This window comes from Cladophialophora psammophila (genome assembly GCF_000585535.1).
Source record: "Cladophialophora psammophila CBS 110553 chromosome Unknown aczJe-supercont1.12, whole genome shotgun sequence".
NCBI classification, from domain to species: Eukaryota; Fungi; Ascomycota; class Eurotiomycetes; order Chaetothyriales; family Herpotrichiellaceae; genus Cladophialophora; species Cladophialophora psammophila.
Window position 1 is genome coordinate 986,278 of NW_006912933.1, and position 19,631 is coordinate 1,005,908.

Sequence of the window (19,631 nt, forward strand, 5' to 3'; positions counted from 1 at the left end):
CCTGATATCTTGGGTTGCATTACTCTGTACTAATATTCGGAGAGGGGGGGGGAGGGAGGAGATGAGATGGACCAAGGAGCACCAGAGCTCGCCCTTTCCATTATTCCATGAGAGGAGAGCCATTGCTCTTGTTCCTGTATCCCTCCATCAACCATATCGTAACGCCTCTCACAATGCAACAGAATTCTGCCTTTTCTCACTGCTCGAGACGCGACGCCCCGTGATTCCGAGTCCAGTTCCTCCTGCTTTCCTGCCTGCAAAACCCCGACCCATCCCTGCCTTGCCGGTCGACCATCTTGGGCAACCCCACAAATTTGTTGATCCAATTGATCACCACGAGGTGCCAGACGAGGCTGTTCTCCGGCTTCAACACCCAGTGGTTCTCGTCTGGAAAACTCAAAAACCGACTTTCGATCCCCTTCATCTGTAGCACGTTGAAGGCCGAGAGACCCTCGGCAACCGTCAGGCGGTAGTCAAGTTCGTTGTGGATCACAAGCATGGGTGTCTCCCAGTATTTAGTGAACCGGCTGGGATCCCATTGATCGTAGATCTCCTGTCTCTCCCAAATGGGCCCTCCGAGGTCGTGGACGGGGAAGTACTGCTCCTCAGACGCCAACTGGCCCGTCATGCTGAACACGCCATCGTGGCAGACCAGTGCCTTGAATTTGCGACCCAGGTTGTGCCCCTGGATCCAGTTCATCATATATCCGCCGTAGCTGGCACCCAGGGCAACTGCTCGCGAGGCGTCAATGAACCCCAATTCCGACTCGATGAAGTCAAAGCCTTTGACGAGGTCCTCGTAAGGGAGACCACCCCACTGATTTCGGATCGCGTCGGTAAAGGCCTGGCCATAGCCCGTCGATCCCGTTGGATTAGGACAGACAACCACATACCCCTGCTCAGCGAAGACAGCAGGATTCCAACGCGTCGACCATTGGTCGTTCCAGGCGCCTTGCGGGCCACCGTGGATCAAATATGCAAGGGGATACTTCTGGTCCGCTCGGAAGAAGGAAGGCCTCACCATCCAAGCGTGCACGGGATGGTCATTCGCACCTTTCCACCATATCGAGGAGACCTGTTCGGGAGACAGACCAAACATGCTTCCATTCTTGCTCAGCGACGAAATGACCACCGGTCTCGCCTCGGTCTGGGCATCGGGATCGACAAGAGAGTATGTGCTGTTGTCGATCAGGCTATTACTGGAGACGAGTAAAAGATTAGACGTGGCCGACATGGGAGCAAAATCAATGATGTATCCGCTGTGGGTCAGTTGGCGAGGTCGCCATTCTAGCCCCGGACTCGCCGTCAGATCGAGTGCAAAGAGACATCCTCGGCCGGTGTCTTCAGCTTCCATTAGCAGCATCTTGCCATCCACGGACCACTTTAAAGAGGTAGGAGACCTGGCCCAGCCGCCTTTGCCATCGTCTGTACGCATGAGCTCGACCGCATGTACGGATTCACCCTTCTCAAGTCCACCTAGGCCATGGACAAGGACTATTCGATTTTTGTCACTCTCATAGCCATCGGTCGCCATCTGGAGAAAAGCCAGGGATTCTCCGTTGGGCGAAAAGACAGGCGACGAAGCTGCCCCATTCAATCCATGAACGTGAATTTTGTGGAAGCTTGCAGGTTTCATGTCCAAGGCATCCCTTTTTGGTACGAACCAGCAATCACACTTGGTATGTGTGGCAGGGTTGAGATGGGGGTCTTTGGCCACAATCGTCAGGCCTGTCGGGCCAATGTCGAAGTGGTCGACTCCGCCGAACGTTGGAATGGGGCATTCCAACTCCGTACCCAATAATGCGTTTTTGAAGCCAAGCAAGCTGTATCGTCCTTGGCGAGAAGTCACCATGGGTTGTGACTTCTGCAGCAGTGCTGTAAAGATGGCATTTCGCTGCTCGGTGATCCACGAATCCCAGTGTCGCACAAACAACGAGTCATATACACGGGCTGAAGTATGGGATTTCGGAACATCCTTGGGATTGTGCAAGCTCCCATCTGGATTGGCTTGACCGGCAACAGCAACGGCGACTTTGCCCGGTTCAATGAGATAGAGCTTGAGACTGGAGACAGGGCCTGGAATGGTGCCGGCCGTGTAGCATTTTCCAGGAAGAGTGGCGTCGGTGACGATGAAGCTGGTGTTTCCATTCTCGCATTCCTTCAACCAGACGACTTCATGATTGGTCCCCAGCCACCTGGGCTCGCTGGCCTTGGGGTCTTTGCTGATAGTGGTGGCGGTGCCCTGGGTGAGATCTAGACAACAGATCTCGCTGGTGCGAGAGTGGGTGTCAAACGAATAGGTGGATTGTGTGTAAAGCGCGAGCTTTCCATCGGGACTCGGAACCGCCGCTGACCTTCGTGGAGCGCTCAGGAGGACCCTAGGACGGTGAATTGGTGTCAATATGAATGAGCTGGTCAAGGTTTGGCTTACTCTGGGGTGTAGTGTTTCCGGAGTGTCATGGCTTCAGTGCTTGCCGCCACAGACAGGCTGTAATCAAGATAGATGAAGTCTCTGAAGACCCCAGATCTCACAGACTGGACAACAGAGTCCCAGCGGGCAACAGACGGCAGAGAGTGAGGTCAAAGTGGTGCTCGAGGTTGGCCGTGACGCGGTAAGTCTGGCCCTATTCTCTGTTGTCCTCACTCTCAACAGAAAAAAGAAAAACGCGGGGAGAGCTAGTTAACCCCTGTTGCCACTGTTGCGTCTCACGGGGCAGCAGCCCGGGGGTCTAGACCCGCACGTGCCGGTGCTGAGCAGAGACACATGTTGAGGCCGCCGTTTGACCGCCATGGGCAAGGTATATGCCTCAGTATGTCGCTGGGACTGCGATGGGCGCGACGAGTAACGCCTGACGTAGGAATAACCAAATATTTAGACGCGCAAATCATCTAAACCCTTGATGAGTGGAAAGAATAGGGTGACCGTCCGAGTATCGGGAGAAGTAGGAACATCCTCGAAGTCACGGCCTGTCCCTCCGTACTTCCCGATGGCTGCTCTTTATTGGCAAGGGAAACAGAACATTCCAAAATACAAGGACAAAGCGTTTCATACTATACAGACTGACGAATTCCTATCACATAATATACAGGGTATCTAGCATCCGGGCCAAATCTAGAGGTATCTCATTTTGTGCTCAGCATTCCGGAGGCAACATGGTCTTGCATCAAAGGATAAAAAAAAAAAAAAAAATCTCTATAGATCATAGCATGACCAGAGCCTCCCAAGCATCTCGATCGTATCATAAACCCAAGAATCCTGCAACGCCGAGCTCAGCCCAACTTTTGACGAGAAACTTGCAACCACACCATGACACTGACATGGGGATTTAGACCACCTGGAGTCCGAACTTCCAGACCTGCTGCACAGTCAGATCTCCCTCGAGACCCTCCTCCAGCACCACCAGATCCGCGTCCATGCCCACTTCAAGTCGGCCCTTGGTCTTCTCGACGTCCTTGCCCAGCATCTTAGCCGGGGTGCTAGTCACGCATTCCAACGCTTTCGCCGTTCCGCAACCGGTCCATCGCTTGAAGTTGTTCACGCAGTCGATCAAGTCAACCACGCTGCCGGCGATACGTCCGTTGCTCTCCAGCTTGAGCAGCTTGCCTTCCTTGATGAAGCGGTCTTCTCCTCGCCACTCGTAGGCTCCGTCGGGACATCCGGCAAACTTCTGTGCATCGGTGACAAGGATTGCGCCTTCCGGGTGAGCAGAATAGGCAATTTTGAGGGTCTGCGCCGACAGGTGGATGCCATCGGCGATGAGGCCAAAATAGGGCTGCCTGTATCGCGCTGCCGCTTCTTCCAATTCCGACATAGAGGTGCTGATGCTGAGGCTGGAACGAGGGGTGGACCTTCTCGACGATTGTGGAGAGCCTTGTGGCGATCCTGATGGACTTGCCGGGCGGCTGGTCTTGGGCGTGGCCACTGGGGTTGAAGGGGCCGATTGTCCCAGAAGACCGAAAATACCAGGATCCCGATGTCCGAAAGGACGCATGGCGTTGAAAAGATGTGTGACCATGGACGCCCCCGCCGCCATGGCAGACTGCGCCTGTTCAAACGTGGCATCAGAGTGACCCACGGAAAAGACGATGCCGCGGCCGACAAATTCAGGGATTAGGCTCATCATGTGTCCCCTTTCCGGAGCAGCAGTGATGTATCTGACATTGTGAAGATTTTCTGCACCGTAGCATTCCTCGATGTCGGCCCAAGAATGCGCTTCCCGCAAGACCTCCTTGTTGTGGATTCCATTTCTCACCGGGGAGAGAAAGGGCCCTTCGATGTGTGCGCCGAGACTCTCCGAGCCTTTACTGGCGTCACGAGTCTTCCCAGAGGGACCGAGATGAGGAAGCACAGCATGATAACTCTCTGGCGTTGTGCTGATGACGGTCGGGACAAATGAGGTAAGGCCCGTCTTGATCATCTGCTGGGTAGTGTGAGTCAACTTGGAGGCGAAGTCTGGGTCGGGTGTTGAGAAGTCGAAATTGTGGGAACCATTGATCTGGACATCGATGAAGCCGGCAGACAGGATCCTGCCTCGAAGATCGACTGTTCTGTCGGGTCTCAGGTGTGAGGAATAGAAGGCCGACTGGGGACTCATGATGCGCCCTGTTTCGGACGACACCCAAAGATCCCCGGGCACCAATTCCCCATCTTTGAGAAGATAGCCGTTGGTGAATCGAACAACACGGGGATATGACGTCGACATGGCGGAGAAGGTCAAGGACAGTTCAGTGACAGGAGAGAAGATACCGTCAGACACGAGGAATAGTGAGATTAGGAACAAAGGAAGGGACGATTCTTGTAGGGAAGCCCTACAAGAATGAAGAAACGAAAAAAGCCAAAGCCAGGAGGAAGCACTATAGACATTGAAATAACTCGGTGGACGAGGGGGGCAACCAGATATTCACCCAGCGGGTCACGTCATAAGGTTTGTCCTGGGCACCATTGGGGAATATTTTTCTCTCGCTGTGACAGGCGCATCGAACATTCTACTGGATCCCACGACATCCCTGACCATCCGGGGAACGGCAGGCTGCGGAAATGAGCGCAAACAGGCCGATGTTCGTTGGTAAAGGAAATTCGAGGGCACCGGACACGGCGAGAGGAGAGGAGAGGACAAGACGGGCTGCTTCTCCTGTCATGTTGCAGCGTGTAAGCACGTTGTGGCAACGACGGCAACACAATTCGGTGGCATTTGATGGGATTTCTCTTATGAAACCGGCACACGATCCTGAGGGAGGCGTGAAAGGTGAAGGTAAGGTGAGCGTTCCAGAGGGTTCGGAGAGAGAGTTCGGAGAGGAAGCAGATGAGAAGACAGATGGATGCAACGATGACTTGTGATTGACGATGGGAATGAGACGTTGTGCGAGATGAAGATGGAGTGTGTTTGGGGTCGAAGGGCAGCGTAGCAATGGGCGCAGATGGCGCAGATGGCGCAGATTTGGTGCATGTAACCCTGAGGCGGAGAGAATACGACTCTGTTATCACGTCACGTGCGCCTCCCTTCTCTTGAACTTGATCTCACTTCACTTTCACCTCTCGAAGTACGAGATACCCAGCACTTTGTGGGGGAGAGACTCTGGTACCTGTCCAGGGTGTTGTAAACACTTCACGGCCTTTCTCTGTCGTCTGGACAGGGTCTCTCCCATGCTACGAGGTCCTGCTTGTTACTATCACTATCGGAACCACTACCACTGCTCCATCCTCCTCTACTATCTCTTCCTCCATCTTGCCGCGATCATTCCACTACCATCCCTCCTCCTCCTCCCGCCCTCCTATTCTCCCTCTTTCTGCATTGCATTTGTGTGAGGCTACAATGCTACGGCTCTATCTCTCTATCACTCTATCTCCCTCTCGAACCCGTTTCTGATCATTCAAGGTCAAGGTAACCATTCACCTTAGCGTGCCTGGTGACACGGTTGGAACGAAACTCTACCACCACCTACCTACCATTGCCCTGGTGATACTTGTTCTATATTACTTCTCTCCCTCCCTCTCCCCCCCGTCCGTCCCCATTCCTCCAGTTCTGCTGCTGAACGGTCCACGGTGCACGCGACCCATCGAACTCATAGGAGCCAGACTCCACTAGGAATCTGCCCCGAGACTCCGCAATTGATCTCCGCTCGCCACCTAAAATCGTCCCAACTTTAAATCTCGAGAGCCTCGCCGCACCACTCCAACTTTTCCCTCCCGTCTTCTCTCCCTCCCTTCAGCATTGCTTGGTTCCTTTGCAATGTCAGACATCTCCAACGAGAAGATGGCCACCACCACCGAGAAGTCTGGCGGCACCGAGACGCCGCCCGAGATCATCCACGGCGGTGAAGACACAAAGCCCGAAGGGAAGCCGTGGATGTACAAAAGATTCAAATTGGGCCCCATCACCATTCCCGCCTATGCGTCACCTCAATTCCAAATTGTCTTCGTTGCGCTTGTGTGCTTCTTGTGCCCGGGTATGTTCAACGCGGTCAACGGGTTGGGTGCCGCTGGTCAGGTCAATGCGCACGACATCAACAATGCCAGCACCGCAATCTACGCCACTTTCTCCGTGGTGGGCTTCTTTGCTGGTAGTATTGCCAACAAGATCGGTCTACGCTTGACCTTGGGATTTGGCGGTTTTGGGTACGCCCTTTACATTGCCTCAATCTTGTCCTACAACCACAACCAGAATGCGGGCTTCCTGATCTTCGCCGGTGCCTTGCTGGGTGTTTGCGCCGGTCTGCTCTGGACTGCCCAAGGGGCCGTGATGATGTCGTATCCTCCTGAGAAATCAAAGGGTCGATACATTGCCGTCTTTTGGATGATTTTCAACTTGGGTGCCGTGCTGGGCGCTCTGATTCCGCTGGGCCAGAACCTTCATTCCACCAGCAACTCGGTTCAGGACGGCACCTACATTGCCTTCATCGTACTGATGGCCGCGGGCTTCGTCCTGGCCGGGTTTCTCTGCAACCCTTTCCTTGTCCAACGCAGTGACGGTTCGCGAGTCATCCTGATGAAGAACCCCACCTGGAAGTCCGAAATCAAGGGTCTTTTCGAGGTCCTGGTGACCGATTGGTACATCATCTTCCTCTTCCCCATGTTTTTCGCCTCCAACTGGTTCTACACCTACCACTTCCAAGATGTGAATCTCCCCTACTTCAATATCCGCACCCGCGCCTTGAACAATGTGCTCTACTACCTGTGCCAAATCATTGGCGCCTGGATCTTCGGCTTCTTGCTCGACACCACCTACTTCCGCCGCACCACCCGCGCCAAGATCGCCATTGGCGCGCTCTTTGTGCTCACCTTTGTCATCTGGGGTGGTGGCTATGATTTCCAAAAACAGTACACCCGCGCAGAGACCAGCGCCGACGGCTATCACAAGCTTGACTTTACCGACCCGGGCTACGTCGGCCCTATGTTCCTGTACATGTTCTACGGAGCCTACGACTCTGTTTGGCAGACTACTTCGTATTGGTAAGCCAGAAATGTCTTTGTAGAGTTTTCTCCCGAAAAGGCTTCTTTGAAGATGGGAAATTGTCCCACTAACATTCTCTCCCACCTAACCAGGCTTATGGGTGCACTCACCAACAACGGCCGCAAACTCGCCAACTTCACCGGTTTCTACAAGGGCATCCAATCCGCCGGATCCGCAATCTCTCCGCAACTCGACGCCAACAATGTCGCCTTCATGACCCAATTTGCCGTCAACTGGGGCATGCTGGCCGGATCTCTCATCGTCGCGGCCCCCGTCGTCTGGACAAAAGTCAAGGACACGACCGACATCGATGAGGATCTTAAGTTCACCGACGAGACGAGGGAGGACGTCTTGCCTCCCAGCCCTGTCGGACCCGTCGTCGGCGCGGAGGGCATGATGGCAGAGAGGAAGGAGAAGATGTAAAGATCAGAAGACTCTTCTCATCGGAGGTAACAAAACAGGAGGGATATGAATGCGACCTTTTACTTCTCCCGTCTCCAATTGCAGAAATGCCTTGGCTGGGGGGGAGTCGAAGATGGAAGGAGGGTGGAGAAGAAAACATTTTAATATGGCCATGTTGTACAAGAGAAAGGCAGTGATGTTGTGATTGATGTACATGCAACCAGAGCAGAAGGAAGTGAAAACTCGACCGACCCCTTTAGCCGCCGCTGTCGCCATTGTCATTGTTCCCGCATAATGCTAGGTCGGAGTTGTGATCTTCGGCGAAAGGGGAGTCTGTTTTATATACACCGGAGCAAAAACCCCCTGATGATACCAGGCACTGGCAAGGCGAGAAAGATACCATGACGCCCAATGTATGTAGCATTAAACTCTTTCAACCACATTCGACCCTTGAAGAACAAGGCTGTTTCCGTTTTGATCGGCTCGAGCCTTTGCAGCAACTAATGTTGCTATCTATTATGCACATACACACATAGTTTCTCAGAGCTACGACTGGAGCCAGCCGTTTCCTTCATTGATTATTCACAAATCCTAGTAGGACCCTTGCTCGTTCTGCCCGTACGGAGCGCTTGAATGGTTCCGGTGTCTCTGCCCCATTCCTTGCAAGATTTCGGGAGTTCCGGGTCCCCAGGTCGGCGCAGCCAAGTCAAACAAACATGGGCAATTGATCAGTGACAACACCCAGTGGACGCGGCGGCGCGGGACGAAACGTGTCGGAGAGCGTTAATAGCAAGAGCCTTGTTTGGAAACATCGAGAGTACACCGAGTCCGTCACAGGGCTTCTGCCCCGAATAGTTCTTCTCATCTGCTGATACAAAGGAAGCCCGCTTCTGCTGAATCTGGCGTCTAGACAAACGCAAGGACAATGTATTTCTATAGACACACACACACACACACACATTAAAAAGGGTTGTACAGTTAGTTGCTCCGCTAGCAATGACATGCAAACGCGTACGCTTCGAAAGTATGCATAGCACAGTATAGTTCAGGCTCAGGACTCCTGCTTCTGTTTCTGCTTCTCTTTACTTCTCTTCGTGGCTAAGGCGACCTGTTGCGCCACGCCACCGGCAGATTCCCCCACAGTTTTAGTCCCAGGCCTTGTCTCTCGTCGCCATCTCTCATCGACATTCTCACCTAGAGATAGTCCCAATCCCGCGCCAGTACTCTGTGATGGGATGGATTCAGGCCCTAGCTGTTCCTCCGCCTTCACCTCCGCACCACTGATATGGCGTGGAGGCGTGTTCGTGCCCGGCGAAGAATGCGACAGCTGTTCCAATTCAGCCGGTTCCGCTGAGAAGGGCGCTTGTGGATCGGTTAGGATATGCCCGTGCTTGCTCGCAGACGCCGATGATCCATCGTCCTCCCTTTCTTTTCCTTTCTTGGGCTTGCTCAACTTCGTACCTTCCGGACTCTCCGTCAAAGGTCCGTCCACAAGCTTCGTCATCGTCGTCCCCTCGTCGGCCGAGTCGACATCGAAATCAATGTTGAACATCCGATCTAATTCACCTCGATACTTTGCTTTTCTCATCGCCTCGCGCAACCCACCTTCTCCCTCATCGTCTTCGTCTTCCTCGTCACCATCCTCACTCCCGTCGAAGAATCGATCGCTCCATCTTGCACTGTCCTGCCTCACGAGCCTCGACAGCGCGGCCTTGCTGGAGTTCATGCCATTGTAGCTGCTCTCACCTGTGGCACTAACGAGGGACACCAGCTCAGAAACGTCATCTCGAGCCTCGCGGATCTCGGATTCGGTACGCCTCGATGCACGTCTGGTGGGAGTGACTTGCTTGTCGCGATCACGCACTTTCCACGCTGTGTGTAATCTCTGCAAATCGGCATGCATGTCCGCAACCTCTGTCGGACTTGCCTCTGTGATGTTGATATTATCAGTTGTTTTCGCCCTCTTTTCATCACCTTCACCAACTCCTCTAACCTCCTCCTTCTCCTCCTCCTCAGGTAGGTCCCGCTGGCCCTTAACACTTTCTCCACATCTGTCTTCGCCAGGAATAGCTTCATCTCGTCCCATTGCCCTTTCCACGTTCTCTTCATCTTCATCCTTTGTTCTTGCCGCTGCCGTGTAGCCGAAATGTGTGTCGCACATGTGTTGTACAACCGGCCACCCGTACGCATTAGCAAACATGCGGCGGACTACCATGTTGTTGTGCGCATCAGGTTCGAGTCGCACCAAAACTTTGCGCCACGACAGGTCTTTGTGGTAGGCACGGGCGATTTTCTCTTCGATCTTCATGCCGCCGACATCTTGAACCTGAGATTGGTGCGGCGTCTGGTTTGTATTCGGTGGTGGATAAGGAGAGTGGCCCGAGACAGGCCGGCGAGGATCAGGAGGTGAAGTCAGCCCTGATGAGAGGGGAGAGGATGAGGATTGAGATCCGAGGCTTGATGTGGAGCGCTTGATTCCAAAAGTTCGCTGGCGTTTTGCTGGCGGCGGAGGAATGTCTTCTGGATGATAGACACGGTCATGGAAGATCGTCCTGGGTCGAGCGGCAGGGTCGAGGATGAAGTCCTTAGGAGGTAGCGGGGGATTGAGAAGGTCTCCGGCTGATTCAAAGAAGGTAGTTTTGGGAGGCGTTTCGACGTCTCCGGTACCGCCGTCCTGGGAACTGTTGGTGTAGAGTGATGCGCCCCGGACGGGACCCTTCCGAGCGTTACCATAGCTCTCTGCTTGGGGGATTTCTCGTGAAGCTTCGCCTGGATCTTCTTGTTCTTGCTGGTGATGCGTCGTCTGTCCCCTCCGATAGATTTTCTGCGTCTTCCTCGGACTTCTGGGTGGACTGCCTGGTGGTGACTTTCGCTGTCCTGCTTGTGGCTTGAAGAAATTCAACAGTTCTGTCCATAGATTTGGTGCCGCAGTTGACCTCACTTCTGCTGGGTTCGTCGGCCGTTCCGAAGGCGGGCTCTCCTGTTTTTCCAGGAATTGACTCTCCTCGGGCTCCGTCGCCCGCTGATAGTGATCAAAGCCTTCGCTCGTCTCTGCTTGCGGGACTTTCGATTCGGGGTCTGGGGACGATATGCCAGACTTGTGACTGGCCGCATCCTCGCCGCTATCGCTGAACAAATTGTTCCAGGTCAGCGCCTTTCTAGGGTCGCTGGCATTTTGGCCTGTCATTTCAGCCCAGCCCCATCCCACCATCGTCCCTACCAGACCGCTTTCCCGCCTGGCCTTTTCCACCCGACCCAGGCCTCGCCAGTCCAAGAACAGTAAGCAGGACGTTCTCAAGGGCACAATCCCGTCATTGACCACGTTTGAATAGACGGTGCGATTTCGGAACTTCTTCAACGCCATATGCGCTGGACCCGTCGGGAGAATCCTCAGCAACGGTTTCGCTCCAGGATCAGACTCTTTACCCAGACCGCCTTTGTTCGATTCATTCGTGAATCCAGCCACTACCGCTCCCCAACCGCTCTTCGCCAAGGTCGGTGGCCTCCAGGTCAGACCCAAGTCCTGGCCCGTCCTCCCAACCAACCCAAAGTCCAGCGCAAACTTTACATATATGGGATTCTCATTGCTTAATCCCAGGAACGGTGTAGCCATGGCGACAAAATTGATCGGTTTGATGAGGTTGAAGAATTCGGGAGAGTGTTTCTGGATATAGGCGATGGCATAGGTCTGGATTAACCCGCCTAGACTATGACTGATGAAACTAATGGAGGTGATGCGGTAGGGTAGATTGTGAGCACGGTGGTTTTCGTCTTTGATAATGCTGCTGTTTTTATGCGCCGGTAGCGTGCTACCTTGGTCTTGCGGGCTGGGTTTGTTCGACAACGACGAGGCTAGAGATTGTGAGAGCGATTTCCCCATGGACGATTTTACGGGCAGATATGGTTGGTCCGGATAGGTTATGGAGAGGACGTATTTTGCCAAACGTTTCCCGAGATACTGGATCCCTCTTTCGGTCTTCATGGTGTTGCCGGTGAACCCTCGCACGTAGATTTCTTCTTCGTCTCCATCGTCCTCGTCCTCGTCGTCCCACTTCTCCTCAGCGGTATTAGGATTGGCAGCTCCATAGGAAGGGCCACCTGTATTTGTAATGTCCGGCATGGATGTTGACCGCTGCCCCAGAGCATCTCTTCCAAATTCATTCTCTCGTGTCACACGTCGTGCCCTGACCTCGGCTCGTCTTCTTTTCGCATCTTTCTTCGCCTGTTTCGCGGCCGTATCAATGCTCTCCTTCATGAACAGCATATCCGCGCCCACATTACTGTGAATACCATGGGTGAGCAGGACCAAGTGGATCTTCTTCTGCTTGTTGTGTGTTTTCTCCGGTTTCGCGTCGGCATCCCTCTTGTCACCATGTCGGGGTCCTTGTTCCACTCGCACTTTGGGTTTCCCGCTGTCTTCTTTCTCCCATTGAGGAAACGGAGGGGTGTTCCAGAGACTGTGGGTGTCATCCACCACCAACCTGATAGCCTTAGAAAAGACGCCCTTCGGATGGTGCGGGTTGTGCGGTTTTTGAGAACGAGATTGCTGATGATCTTCGAGTCGACCGGGCGCACCTGGCCCGGATCCGATGACACCGTGGAACCCCAGCTCAACGGACTTCTCGTCACGTCCAACAAGGACCTCATAGTCAACGCTAGCTGTTTTAGAAAAAATCACCTGCGAAGCTATCTCGATGATCCAGGTAAAGCTCTCTCTCTCCCTTCCTCCTCTGTCTCCGCCCCTCACATCTATACTCTGCCTCTGGGCATCTTCCCTGACATGCTCGGGGACTGTGAGTTTCGCATTCCATTGTCCACCGGCTTTCAGCTGCGGTTCAAAGTCCGGGGCTCCTTCCGTCAGGGCAGCTTGGTGTTTCTTGTAGGGATCGAAAGTGGAGGGATAGCATGCCACGTAGAGAGTATAAGGACCATGTAAATAGGCAGCGCGAAGAGGCGCGGCGACCGTATTCTTTATTTTCACATGTAATTGTGTAGGGGGCGGGAGGATGCGGTCGAGGCTGGGTGTGTAAGTCACGGTATATCTGCCAGGTGAGAAGTTGGTTAACGGGCACAGAGAAGAGGGTGTCGACACGATACCTTACGACCTCACCAACCCTCACGGCGCCAGTCTGATGGAGCAGGAGCATGGTTCTGGGAGAGATTGCACATGCCACGATTGCAGCAACACACTGTTCAAGCCCGAGATATTTCTCATGTATTTTGAACCATTCCTGACCTTCCGTGCTAGAAGAGACATTGGGTTAGAAAAGACGGTCGAAAAGGCCTCAACTGCATGATCTTTGATGGTCGAAGCTCCAGTCAGCTTTTCCCTTGACCCGCCATCATGTCCATAACATGAAGAAGTACTCTGTACAAAGGGGGCACACCGGGCTGGGCAAGTAGCAGGGCTCCCCTTGGGCTCCCATACAATTGTGATGCCATCGGGATGACATAACTTTATGGGCCATGGGGACTGCGATTCCTCGGTGCACAATTTAGTCACGCGCTCGCGCTCGCGTGCTGCCGGAAGGGGCCAAAAATGATAATAACATTTTGCTCGGAAGGCCTAAGCTTCATCATTGGGTTATCTTACTCTCACCGAACGTGGCAGAATGTAAGTACTTATTATAGAGTAATACAGATTCTACCAAGACAACTGTCCAACAAGACAGACCCTGCGAGCCAGCCCAACGTTCCTCGTCCGAGATCCATTCGACCTTTATCCCATGTGCCAGACTTATCTCCCAGGTTGCAGAGTTTGTCCAGTGCCACGGAGAGCTCAGCGATTGCTCTCTGCGTCGTTGAGCTCGTGAACTCGGCAGTCGGTGTGGTTCTACACGACAACATAGCTAGACGTCTCAGCTTCCAGACACAGTGTACTATAGGGGAACAAGCACTGGTGCCATGGTCGATGATCGTTATTGACTGACCGAACTTGTTGGACCATCACTGCGGGATAGCTTCCGCAAGGATCATTCCTACGGCGGTGCTGACGGTGAGAAGCCATGCAGCCGCGCCGAGGAAGAGACGCATGGTGAAGGTGACGAAAATAACTATCAAGGGATGAGGTGTGAAGGTGATAACCAGATACTACTAGTGAGGCAAAGAAGTGCTGAGGAACGTAGCGGGAAACGCAGGATTGTGGGGAGTACATAACTGTTGTTTAAATGTCGACCGCGCTGGGATTAAGTTTGTTGACAAATGGACCAGACCAGAAACATCATGATTCATGTCATGATCCTCGGACCATTTTCGTGTTTCCAAGGGAAAATGCCTTTAGTTCGAAGCGAATCCACTGGATTGCCAGTCACCCATACAGCTCGTCCTGTGGATAGTGACATGTTGAGAAGGATCTTCACTGGTAATAAGTCTAGGGGCGAGGAGGAAACCCTCTATGCTCCAAGGTTTGTTCACAAGCACACTTGATGATCCCGGTGCCCCTATATCTTATGTATCCCAAAAACATATACAAATGCCGCCCGGAAACCCCGAGTCCAGCGTTGTCGTGCCCTAGAACTCAAAGTCTCGCCTTAAGCATCTCGTGAGGTGTGATCAGAGGATCGTAGGCTCGGATTCCGAGAGTGTCCTGCGGGACGGTCGACGTATGGTACCTCAACCCGGCCGTGTCGACCATGTCAGGCGTCAGGTCTTCCACCTTGGAAGCACCGATAAGCCTCATGTTCATTACCATCTCGTCTTTTAACAGCTGCATTGCTCGATCCACGCCGGGCAGTCCATAGGCCGACATTGCGAACAGGAATGGTCGGCCAATTCCTACACCCTTGGCACCTAAGCACAAAGCCTTGATAATGTCCGTTGCTCGACGAACACCTCCGTCAATAAAGATTTCGAGCTTGTCTTGCAGACCTCTCTCTCGGAGCACGGGCATGACTTCGGCAAGGACTTCGACGCCAGAACGGGCGAAATCCAACTGGCGACCGCCGTGGTTGGAAAGGACAACGCCGTGGACACCCGCCTCGATAGCCTTCAGCACGTCCTCAACGCGCTGAACACCCTTGAGGATGATGGGCATCTTGGTAATGCTCAAGAACCAGGGGATGTCTTTCCAGCTGAGACTAGGATCGATAAAGCTCGAGATAGCTCTAGCGGCACCTTGTGATCGGTCAACGTTCTCGCCGCTCTGTTTCTGGACGTTAGAGCCAGTGTCGTCAAACTTGCTGCGCATGTCCTTCTCTCGTCGGCCCAGCTGGGGAGCATCGACCGTGATGAAGAGACCTTTGCAGCCTCGTGCTTCTGCATGTTGGACTATCTTCTTCGTGATCTCCCGGTCTTTGTTGACGTACAACTGAAGCCACTGGCATTGGTCGCCTTCCCGAGCGTCGCAGATCTCGTCGAAACTGCAAGAGGCCAAGGTCGGGATCATCTGGATAACGTTGTGCTTCTTTGCTCCTCTTGTCAGGACGACCTCCCCCTCGGGATTGCCCAACTTCCCCAGTGCCGTTGCGGTGACATAGAAAGGGATGTCGCATTTTGTCCCGAGCATAGTCGTGCTGGTATCCACCTTTTCCACGTCAATCAGCACCCTGGGCCGGAACCAGATCTTGTGGAAGGCCGAGTGGTTTTCTCGCATGGTGATCTCGTCGTCGGCACCCGAGCTGTAGTATGCCCAGGCCGGCTTCTTCATCACCTGTCTTGCGACACTTTCAAAATCCATGAGATTATAGCACGCTTCGAGAGGTGGCATATTCTTAATACGCTCTTGTCTTGCCTTTTCCTCGGGAGTCTCTTCCTTTTCTTCTTGCTGGACGGTCTCCATGTTGACGGGACCCAGATGTTTCTCTGGAGGCAGATACTTGTCCAGTGTATCGGGGGGGTGGATGGGGTCAAATTCTTCAGTGGCATCTTTGCCAGCATACTTGAGAATGATCTTGGAACCGCCAGGATGCTCTAGATAGTGGTCAGCCAGCTGTAGGTGATTTTCTGAGGTGGCTATTGCAAACCCGGTAGAAACTCTGTCACATCATAGGCCTTTCCGTGGACGATAACCCAACATGACTCTTTCGAGTTGTGTTTGGCCACTTCTTCTCCGGTGAGGGTGCCTACGTCAGGACTTTCGCCTTTGTCACGATTCATCTTGGATTGGCTTCGTCCGAGAGCAGAGGTTGTCTCTCTATGTCGGGATCGGAGGCACGAGGTTCCGGAGGACGAGGCGCAGGGGAAGAGAAGAAGACGACCGCGAAAGCAAGCACGACGAGGAGGCCGAAGAGGAGTATAAATGCTGGAGCAAAGCTTTGGAATCGAAGACGGTTTCCGAGGACGAAATTCCGGGGGAGCGCGTAATGATCCGCCATCTGGCCGGCGATTGGTGCGAGATGCTATCGAAGGGGCTCTACTGGGTATGTAGAAGCCGTCCAAGCCATCAAAGCCATCCGAGGCGGGGACAAGATCGATCTCGAGTATGACGGTGTTCCCGCCGCCTCCGCCGCCTCTGACGCTGTCGGTCCCTTTTGTGTGGGAGGATGGGCCCTTGGGTGCCGTTAATGGCTTCGTGTGTGGCCGGGAATCAAAAAGTGCCGGTGCCCGCAGAGAGATCAACAAACACCATTCCACCTCCGTTGTCCACACGGCCCACGTCGCCCACGCGTTGCTGCCTTGATACTGTACCACGGAACCAGGTGGATAGTCTGCTGGGTCTGCTGGGGCTGACCGGGGCTGACCGGGGCTGCTGTGGTAATTGGTTGCGGGCTATATCGAAGTCTTTCCTCTCTCCCTGTTTGCTATTAGGGACAGCAGGCATCGACCATTGGCCCCTCGAACACAGGCCCTACGTAGGTAGGTAATTCCCCCGCAAAGTCCAACCACGCCGCTCATCGTCCCATCACAGCCATCATCATCATCATCAGCCAACATCATCGTCTGCCTTGCTCCATGTTGCTTCGATCCCCAGATTCCAATGCCACCATCGCCACCTCGACAGCATCGATCTTCACTCTCTTGGCATTTCCCTCTGGTGCCTCCTCTCGCTTCAGGACGGTTGTCGTCGGTGCAGGGGTCCCCTCCCACTGCAGCAAGAAGACATCATGCTGTACTCCTCCCACGGATGGCTTTCACTTTTGCTTGGGTACTCCGTACTCGACGATCACTTGACTGCCTACCGAGCACCCACTGGGAAATGATAGACTTGTGGTCAGGTTCAAGGAATGCAACCCTCCTTGGCCTGCGTGGGTTGTCTTAAGCTGCCCGTGCCCCCGGTTTGTGACTCTTCCCTTCACTATCGCTTCTCTCTGTTGAGCTTGTCTGTTGAGCTTGTCTGCTACCAAACATGGCCGAACCCGGTGAAAAGGAAATCGTGGCCCACGATGAATCCTCTTCGTCGCCATATGATGCCTCTGGCACAACCCGTGACATCGACCCCGAGAAACTCAACGACCCTAAGATGCAGAAATTGGCGGGCGAAATCACATATGAGGATGAGACGGATCCCGTGAACAGACAGCACAACCCGCTTGCTCAAAAGCTGCGGTCGCGACACATGCAGATGATTGCAATTGGTACGGCTGCTCATTCGCACCCCATCGACGCTTGTCCATTCTGACACACATTTCCTCAAGGTGGCTCGATCGGTGCTGGTCTTTTCGTCGGCTCCGGCAGTGCGTTGCACAAGGGCGGGCCTGGAAGTCTGCTACTCGGTTTCATCATTATTGGCTTCATGCTGCTCTGCACCATGCAGGCGCTCGGAGAATTGGCCGGTGGGTGTCGGAAAATTCATTTCAACCCCGGAGACCGTCTTGCTGAACATGTTTGATAGTACTCTACCCCGTGAATGGCGCATTTTATACCTACATTGTTCGATTCGTAGACCCATCCATCGGTTTCGCAGTCGGTTGGGTAAGTGCTCTCAAGATCTGTGACATGGTCTCCCACGCCCCGAGATATTGACTACAGTTCAGGACTACGCCATTGGCTGGCTAACCGTCTTGCCCTTTGAACTTACCGCGGCCTCGATCACCATTGAATACTGGAGAGATGATATCCACGTCAGCGTTTGGATCACCGTCTTCTTGGTTTTCCTGTGCCTGGTCCAGATCTTCGGCGTGCTTGGCTATGGCGAGGTGGAGTTTGTCCTGGCTATGATCAAAATCACCGCTTGCATAGGTTTCATCATCTTCGGTATTGTGGTTGACTGTGGCGGCGTCTCTTCCGACCATCGCGGCTATATTGGTGCTCGCTATTGGCACGATCCAGGCGCTTTTCAGAATGGGTTCAAAGGCTTCTGCACGTATGTCTTTCGCGGACTAAGTTGGATCCGAGTTCAGCTGACCTTGTAGTGTCTTTGTCACAGCAGCTTTTGCCTTTGGTGGAACAGAGCTCGTCGGATTGGCGGCCGCAGAAGCTGCTGATCCTCATCGCTCCCTTCCCAAGGCGACCCGACAAGTCTTTTGGCGTATTGCGACATTTTACGTCCTTTCGCTCTTCATTGTCGGGCTCATCGTCCCATCCGACAGCCCAGACCTTCTGGGAGCCAGCGGCGCCAATACGAAAGCCTCTCCTTTTGTGCTGGCCATCAAATATGCCGGTGTCAAAGGGTTGCCATCCGTCATGAATGCGGTCATCACTATTTCCGTTATTAGCGTCGCTAATAGCTGCACTTACGGCTCCTCACGTACCATGCAAGCCCTCGCGACGCGAGGAATGGGCCCGAAATTTTTGATGTATGTCGACAGGCAGGGGAGACCGCTCTGGTGTATCGTGATCCAACTCTTGTTCGGCTGCCTGGCGTATATTGGTGAAGCGAATGCTTCTGACACGATCTTCACCTGGTTGCTCTCCCTGTCTGGACTGAGCTTTTTCTTCCTGTGGATGAGCATCAATCTCGCACATATCCGTAAGCCCATTCCACTGGCCCGCATTGAGGACTAGCCTCGTGCTAACAAACTCTAGGATTCCGACATGGATGGTAATACTGAGAGTCTGACCCTTGTCTACGAGTGAGGAGCTAACTTTTTCGCGTCAGGTATGCCCACGGCTTCACAAAACATCAACTGCCCTACCAAGCCGCTTTCGGAATCTGGGGGTCATACATCGGATTCGGTCTAAACGCCCTCGCTATCATTGCGACGTTCTACACTTCCCTGTTTCCACTCGGTTCCAGCCCTAATGCAGAGGTGTTTTTTGAGAATTTCCTTGCTGCGCCGATTGTCATCGCTTTGTACCTAGGATGGAAGATCTACTCACGCGATCGGAAGATGTTCGTTCGCACGAGCGAAATGGATGTCACGATGGGTATCAGGCGAGGAAGTCTGGAAATTGCGGCGGAGAAAGGACGAACCGGGTGGACAAAAGCACTGAGGGTGTTCATTTAAAGGGGGACGGAGCTCGGTGGAGACTTGCGAACTACACCGGGGATTATGCCTACCCAAGCAGCACTGGAGAACCCCAAGGTTCTTTGCCAGATCTTTTATCACAAAAAAGTCGACGCGTCGAATCAATCCTCCACGTCTTCTACTAGCTAGGTGGTAGGCTTTTCGTAGACATTGTGGTGCAATCCTGAACCGTTTTGCCAGAGCATCAATGACAGCGTCCTTCCCCCGGCTCTCTATCCTCCCGCCTGTCAGTACAAAGTCCCCAGCACGCCGACATGGTCCAAATGACATTGCCCTGTCGATTTCAATAGTTTCCCTCATAGGGACGACGAGCCCACGGTCATATGTCACGTGCACTAGCAAACGTTGACCCCTGGTGCCCCTAACAAGGCTGCCTCCCCCTTTCCAGCTTCTAGTAGGACGACTTATGTCCACGGTTTTCCCGACACCACTT

At 53.6% G+C, this 19,631-nt stretch overlaps 6 protein-coding genes across 6 annotated transcripts; 2 read left to right on the top strand and 4 right to left on the bottom strand.

Annotated features, from left to right (window-relative positions):
• Positions 1-196: 196 nt before the first annotated feature.
• On the bottom strand, positions 197-2,460 carry A1O5_08047 (uncharacterized protein; the record flags this gene model as incomplete). Its single annotated transcript, XM_007748632.1, has 2 exons — positions 197-2,378; positions 2,432-2,460. The coding sequence occupies 2 exons, from the start codon at positions 2,458-2,460 to the stop codon at positions 197-199; spliced, it is 2,211 nt and encodes a 736-aa protein (XP_007746822.1).
• An 866-nt stretch (positions 2,461-3,326) lies between these two features.
• Positions 3,327-4,703, bottom strand: A1O5_08048 (uncharacterized protein; the record flags this gene model as incomplete). Its single annotated transcript, XM_007748633.1, has 1 exon — positions 3,327-4,703. The coding sequence occupies one exon, from the start codon at positions 4,701-4,703 to the stop codon at positions 3,327-3,329; it is 1,377 nt and encodes a 458-aa protein (XP_007746823.1).
• Positions 4,704-6,230: 1,527 nt separating this feature from the next.
• On the top strand, positions 6,231-7,874 carry A1O5_08049 (uncharacterized protein; the record flags this gene model as incomplete). The annotated part of the gene is made up of 2 exons (XM_007748634.1): positions 6,231-7,450; positions 7,544-7,874. 2 exons carry the CDS (start codon positions 6,231-6,233, stop codon positions 7,872-7,874), a joined length of 1,551 nt encoding a protein of 516 aa, XP_007746824.1.
• Positions 7,875-8,904: 1,030 nt separating this feature from the next.
• On the bottom strand, positions 8,905-13,000 carry A1O5_08050 (uncharacterized protein; the record flags this gene model as incomplete). Its single annotated transcript, XM_007748635.1, has 2 exons — positions 8,905-12,895; positions 12,951-13,000. The coding sequence occupies 2 exons, from the start codon at positions 12,998-13,000 to the stop codon at positions 8,905-8,907; spliced, it is 4,041 nt and encodes a 1,346-aa protein (XP_007746825.1).
• Positions 13,001-14,370: 1,370 nt separating this feature from the next.
• A1O5_08051 (L-lactate dehydrogenase (cytochrome)) lies at positions 14,371-15,947 on the bottom strand (the record flags this gene model as incomplete). Its single annotated transcript, XM_007748636.1, has 2 exons — positions 14,371-15,761; positions 15,815-15,947. The coding sequence occupies 2 exons, from the start codon at positions 15,945-15,947 to the stop codon at positions 14,371-14,373; spliced, it is 1,524 nt and encodes a 507-aa protein (XP_007746826.1).
• Positions 15,948-17,136: 1,189 nt separating this feature from the next.
• Positions 17,137-19,177, top strand: A1O5_08052 (uncharacterized protein; the record flags this gene model as incomplete). The annotated part of the gene is made up of 7 exons (XM_007748637.1): positions 17,137-17,365; positions 17,426-17,563; positions 17,623-17,702; positions 17,765-18,093; positions 18,143-18,699; positions 18,756-18,771; positions 18,829-19,177. 7 exons carry the CDS (start codon positions 17,137-17,139, stop codon positions 19,175-19,177), a joined length of 1,698 nt encoding a protein of 565 aa, XP_007746827.1.
• Between the last annotated feature and the right edge of the window lie 454 nt (positions 19,178-19,631).